The 7,156-nt window shown below is 28.8% G+C and overlaps 1 protein-coding gene across 1 annotated transcript; it reads right to left on the bottom strand.

The window, feature by feature from the left end:
• Positions 1-4,380: 4,380 nt before the first annotated feature.
• LOC115715280 (probable WRKY transcription factor 75) lies at positions 4,381-6,937 on the bottom strand. The gene is made up of 2 exons (XM_030644128.2): positions 6,334-6,937; positions 4,381-4,874 (listed from the first exon to the last, which is right to left on the bottom strand). The coding sequence occupies exons 1-2, from the start codon at positions 6,783-6,785 to the stop codon at positions 4,694-4,696; spliced, it is 633 nt and encodes a 210-aa protein (XP_030499988.2). The 5' UTR covers positions 6,786-6,937; the 3' UTR covers positions 4,381-4,693.
• Positions 6,938-7,156: the final 219 nt, after the last annotated feature.

Here is a 7,156-nt window from a genome sequence, read left to right as displayed (position 1 = left end):
TACGTATCACCCTGACCCAAAAGTAGGCTTAACTAATAAATCAAAGAACATGAATAGCACTCCTGAGATTGAGCCTAAGCATATCAGGATTTAGATTCTCTTAATCTAAGATCAACTTCTGACATTGACTTGGAAAGATACAACGGTAAGTTTATAATATCTTATCTAAGTTCAATATCGGTCCAGTCCAATGTATACTCCATACATTCGAAACTAGTATACTTTACCAATGTTCTGGGAAGAACATAACACTTACTCCAAGTGTAAGTATACTTTATCGCTGATTATCATATCATTGTAAATCCAAAACACTAATGAACAAGGACTAAGTCTTTTGAATCATATAATCACAATCACATTCCACTGTATTGACAATACTGTAATTGTGAATATGTTCTGGATTTAACTGATTTTGTGCATATATTAAATGTGTATATTAAACCATAAACTTGTAACATACATGTAATCATAAATCACTTCAAAATTCTAAATTGATAACTAATCAGATTGTAATGGGTTTTATTTAGGGCACAAAACCCAACACTCACAATTCTAACCTAAACCTAGAGGGCATTCTATAAATATAAAGTGTTGGCTTCAGGAAACTCATAACTTTGCACATTGTTTCTTTCAGAAAAAGCCTACTCGCCACTTTCTCTCTCTTTTCCTCTCTAAATTTCGAAATCCCTTAAGTGAATGAGTAGTGCCCACACACATCAAGTGGTTCCTCAATCATAGTATGTAAGACTGTGGAAAATCACCAACAAGAAGGAGAGAAGGAGATCTAGATTCAGATCTTGATAATGCTCTGCTACAGAAAGGAATCAAGGGCTAGAGATCTGAATGGAAGGAGTCATAATATTCTGCTGCACCCAATGTAAACTCTTATGTGTTTATTTTCATTGTTTTAGAATTCATAATAGGATGTTAATAAAACATACTTGGTAGTAAATCTAGATCCTGGTAAAATATTTCCAACAGGAAGAAGATTCTTTTTCTTATAGCTCACAGTATCTCTGAATATATAATTCTTAGATAATAATATAGTCTTAGCTTAGCTACATATCGACTTTCAATCTCTCGATCCCCCCTTTGCCCAGTGAACATTCCTCACTATTTATAGGGCTGGGAAACTTGAGGAGGAAGAGTTTCCTCTCTCGTTACAATGCGCATAAACAGAAAGATCGTGTGATCAATGCTGAATGCAAGGATAGTGTGATTGAGGCTAAGTACACTGATAGTGGGATCGTGTGTATGCCATATCCACGTAAGTTGATCCCTGAGTTATAGGGATTGAGCTGATGACTCATGATGCGAAAGCTGAATTCACTAAGTGCTGAGTACTCTGCACGGATCGCTGAATATCCTATTCTGGATGTACTAGCGAGGCATCCTGCTCGGTCTATAATTCCCGAGCAGATGCTCCAAGTGGACTCCACGTGTGACCATTCTCGTGATGCCACATCAGAGTGCAAAATTTGGGATAACAATGACTATATGAAAAGGCACAAGCCACGCAGCCAAGTGGTTATCAAGGAAATCAGAAATAATCAGATTTCTTAACCAACAATTTTAGCACCATTAGTTGAGCGACCGACAGTAGTTACCATAGTTCTTAAAAAGGAAACCCCAAGTCGTCTGGAGACCAAACTCTCTAGGTCTAACAATCTTGATATGTACAACCATCTTCGAGCTTTGGACTCACTGATGCTCAGCCTTCGTCTTTTCTTTACCTACACATTCAAACAATAACTGTGAGTCGACAGACTCAATAAGAAAAGCACAAAAGCACAAAACACATAACATAATACTAACTTGTAGCTACACGCCCATACACCTATTTACAAGGCTTCAGATGCATCAAGAATGTTCTTAACAAAAGTATAACCTCTGTACCACATGCACTAAGTACTCGTCCCGTACTAGTGTTGGTAGGGTTGAACCGTATCCCGAGTACCATTGAGTGTCACATGTACTACGTCCTCGTCTTGTACTAGTGTTGGTAACACTATGTCATACTCTTTGAGCATCATATACTGTATCAATGTACTCTGTACTGCAACCATACTAGTGTTGGTAGTATACAAATCACATAATACAACATGCAATTTACATACACATATACATATACATATTTTATACTAATCTTATCTCATTTCCTGATTCAAGTGTGTCGGTCAACCTGAATGGAAATTTATGCACTAAACAGAGGCCCTTTAGTTCAAAACCTTCAATTCCTGCTAGAGTTTCCAAGAAACCCTTGATTATTTTCTTCTAATTTGCAATAGACATATATTTATGGTGAATAATTATTCTTTAAGCTAAAATGATATTTTTGTGTATTTAAAAAAATGACATTTTTGTGCATGAGATATATACTGGACAAAGATTCTCAAAATAGTAACGAGATAAATTGGACAAAGCTTTATTGATGGAGAAAATTTAAGTCACGCTATTATGCTTGGTTAAAGTGTGGAATAATTGGGCCCATTATAACATAGATAATATAGAGGAAATTACATTGTATATCCACTTTACTTTATTTATTTTAATTTTTACCTTTATTTTCATATTCTTTAAGATATACCAACTTTTATAGATGATGTCCCCATTAAACTCCTTATGTCAATGTAAATTATATGCTAGATTTAAGTAAAGAGTGAAGGTATATAAGGCAACTCACTCATAAAAGTTGGTATATTTTAATAAAATATAATATAAGAGTATTTTTCAACTTATCCTGATAATATATGTAAGTTTATCGAACGGTGGTAATTGATAAAGGAAGTCCGTGAGTAAGTAAATGTATATTTTCTTGGGAATTATCTTATTTATTAGTTTTTTTTATTATTAGTTTTTTAAGTTTACAGTTTGAGTTGGTAGTTTGTTCAATAGTTTTTATGTGAGTTGTTATATGAATTTTAATTATGACTTAAGTTCCTATAAGAATTTTTACATAGATTTTCATAAAAAAAAACTTGTAAAAATATATTTTTTTTAAAATATAATCAAATTACTTAGTGAGTAAGTAATTATTTTTTTTTGTTTGGTAAGATATATAAGTACATTTTTAGATATGTACAAATGTCATCTCCATATATAGATTAATAATTACCAGTATATTTATCTTTTTTTTTTTTGATGGAATATCTGTTTTTTTTTTTTTTTTGCAATAATATCTGTTGATATTTGTTTCTCTTTTTGATATGCACGAATAGCATGAAAAAGAAACACTCAACCGCCTGGTATTGTTCATACCTAATTTAGAGAGCTTTTATTTCGCAGGAACAGAAAAGAAACAAGGAAAAAAAGGTAGAGATACTTATCAAAAAAAAAAAGGAAAAAGGTAAAAATAAAGTTATTTTTTGACTGAATGTTCTTATTTATATTTTCTTTTTTATTATTTTATTATTTAAATCTCTGATTATAAATAATGATTATTTGAGTATTTTTGAGATTGTATATAAATGAATAAATAAAAAAAGTCCTACAAAATTGAATATACAATTTTTAGTTTGATAATTATACACTAAAATAGTAAAAAGGTTTTCCAAACAATTAAAAAAACGATTATAATTTTGTTTAAAGTAGGCACAAATATTTTTATAATAAGTAAACTCTCACAGAGTAAAATTTTAGATCTGTCACTAGTTAAGAAAATTACTATTTGACATCTTAAAGTGTTCAACAATATATATATATATATATATATATATACTGTGTCATTCAATAATGGGTTAGTGATTTTTCATATTAATTATTTATTAAATCAAAATGTGTGAGACTTGATATTAAAATGTACCAGTAGTGGTATACCACCTTTTGTGGTGCTTGACAATTTAAGGTGTCATTTGAATCATCTCTAATGGTTGTACCATTTTGGCATATCTTTTTTATCACTTTAGTGTAGAATATATTACTTTTAAATGCAACAATTCTAATAATTAATACCAAATAAATATATTTTGCTTAAAAAATAATAAAAAAACCCCTCACATTTTATACTATTTTTAAACTAACAACTAATAATAATGAATTTATGATATAACTATTTATATATATTGTCAACAAATATTTTATGATGATTTCTTAAAAGTACAAATTAAAAAAATGGTTAAAATGAAAAAAAAGAAAAGTCATGCACTAATTAATTCGGATAAATTAATAATTCAACACTATTAATGATGTGAAATTTGATACATGTAAATTTTAGTGTAACCTTAGAGTAGAATGTTGTGAAAACTTCACACCAATTTGATAGGAAATGGTTGCTCCCATAGAGATACTCTTAACATTTCTCAAGAATATATATTAATGGTACACAGATTTTAATTACGTAGGAAAAATCATGCATAACAAACTGAAATTAATAATTAATAATTTGTAACAAAATATAGGAGTAAAATTAAGAACAAAATAATTGGTACAAAAATACAATTAATAGGTACGTACGTGCTGTTCATAATTATTTTGTGATTGTACGTACATACATAACAAAAGAATTCAATATATATATAGCACTAAACCCAGTTAGCAGCCATATATTATTTTATTTGGTTTGTGTATTAGAAAGAAAGTAAATTAAAAGAAGTAATAATCATAATAATTTACATACTAGGTAGCATTAATTTATCTAGTAGTATATATATGTGTATGATTAATTAAACTAATTGTGAATAATATATGTATATAACTAAAAGGAAGTAGTGTAGATTTGCATCTGACTCAAGATATGCTCAAAGTTATCAGTTGACTTGTCAATGGTATGGGAATGCATGCCTTCGTAAGTAGTCACCACAATCCCTTCGTCTTTCGTTAACCTCTGCACTTGTTTCTTCACGTTACAACCTTGATGCGTGCACCTATAGTAGCTTCTGCATTATATACATAATAATATATATAAAATTAATATCATTAGTAATTATCTATAAAATACCACTCCTAAATAATTAATTAACCTCTCAATATAATAGTCTTAATATAATTATATATGAATTGGGTAGAAATTAAATTTAAGCTCTAGCTATAGCTCTTAAGTTAAATTTAAGTAAGAGTAGGGATATTAAATGATGATAATTAATATTCTTTTCTTATTTTTTTTACAAAATGTATTCTCAACTATAACAGTTAACAGTACATACTAGAGAATTTCACAAAATACATAATGTATAATTAGAACTTAATACAATATATAAAATTTATATGAGTTATACTTTACTTATTTTTAGTTACTAATTTATTGAGATGAAACTTATCTTATATTTCGTTTTACTTTTTCAACCATACCATATTTTAACATGTATAGTCGATTGATATTGGTAATATGCAGTGAGTCATTTTAAGGTAGAGCCTCATATATAAATCTTATCATACACCTCATTATATTGATTTTTTTACATACCGTACTTTTATTGTCTAGCCATATATCTAAAACCTGAAATCTAATCCTGCGTTTTCACTTGTAAATATCTCCCTCAATGTCCAATAATAATATAGTATAAAATATTTGCTCATGTGTACTTAATTTATGTCATATATTTATTTTGCTGTGTGGCGCCATAATATACATACACATATGCAACTAGGCGCATGGAAAATTAAAGAAAATATTTAATGTTCGTACAAACATAGACAATGTTGAAATCTAATATAATACTCTCCCATCGCACAGCTAGAGTAATATTTATATTTATACTTCAAAATATAAACAATTGATCCTACTTTAATTAGGCCATTAATTAATACTATATTACACCATTTTAATTGTCCTCTTTTTAAAATCTTAATTTCTTTACAGAATATCTGTACGATCAATGGAGTGTATAGTAGCTAAAACTATATCTAAAACAGTAGCTTAATACAATTATTAACAAAAACAGTTTTCCATTCTTATCTTTATCAATTATATTATCATGGTTGTATATATATAATTAATCATAACAACATATTTTGTAATGAAAATCTTAAGAATAAGAATTAGGCATCGCAAAGCATAAAGATTTTATATATATATTGATCGATCCCTCCGCCATGACTACTGGCGCTAGTTATATAATCAAATTTAATTAATTAATAATAATAAAAAATATAAATATTATATTATCACAAAATTAATCAAAGTTCATTATTGAAAAAAAAAAAATGAATCAAAATTTATTTGTGGTATGAAATTATTATTGCTTCATTCGAGAGTATAGTATATATCTGAAAACATAAATTACATACGTCCTAATCGAATTCTTTTTTTTTTCCCACCTAATATATATTCCCAAATCTATTGCAATATGTCTATATATATTTTTTTAAAATAAATTCAGAAAAATATGAATATACCTTGGGAATTTGTTGTTCTTGACGGCCTTTTGACCGTACTTCCTCCATCTATAGCCATCATCAAGAATATCAACTTGGCTTCTGGTCTGAAAAGCATACCTAGGCTTTCTTGCTTTCTTATTACTATTTTGATCTCCTTTTCTCTTCTCCAATTTCATAACCTGACCATGGTGAGCATTAATATTATTAGAGCTCTGAATCTGAAACTGATCATGATGATCATTATTGGAGGTAGCTGGGATCTCCATCTCTGACATCAGCCCCAAGAATACAATATTATTATTATCATCATTTGATGAAGAAGACTTAATATTATTGTAACCAGCTTGATTATTACTATTGTTATGGAGATTAATATCCACAGCTGTACTTAATGACAAGGACGAAGAAGAAGATGGTGATGAAGAATTTGTTGGAAATGGAAGAAATTTAGATAGGTAATTGTTTTCCATAATCTAAAACTATAGCTAGAGAGAGAGAGAAAGAGAGAGTGTATTATATTTTTATGTGGCGGTAGCTTAAGAAAGGGTGTGATATAGTAGTTTTTATATACACTGTTTATAATTATATTTATTTTCCTTACAAAAAAAATATTTATTTTAAATAATAATAATAAAAAATGTGCACAAATGTATATATATGATAGGGGAGTATAATAAGGTGGGGGAGATTTTTGATTGAAATTAAAGACAATAAGGCGGCGGCTTAATAGAGCGATAGCTAAACCATGGGACCTATATATTCCTTATCCTACACTCGATGTCGTAAACGGCACGTAATTTAGTGATATATTATAAATATATATATTAGTATTATTAAGTGT

Source organism: Cannabis sativa, chromosome 4, assembly GCF_029168945.1.
Source record: "Cannabis sativa cultivar Pink pepper isolate KNU-18-1 chromosome 4, ASM2916894v1, whole genome shotgun sequence".
Lineage (NCBI taxonomy): Eukaryota > Viridiplantae > Streptophyta > Magnoliopsida > Rosales > Cannabaceae > Cannabis > Cannabis sativa.
The sequence above is the reverse complement of the archived record's forward strand: the minus strand, read 5'-3'. Positions and strand labels throughout refer to the sequence as shown.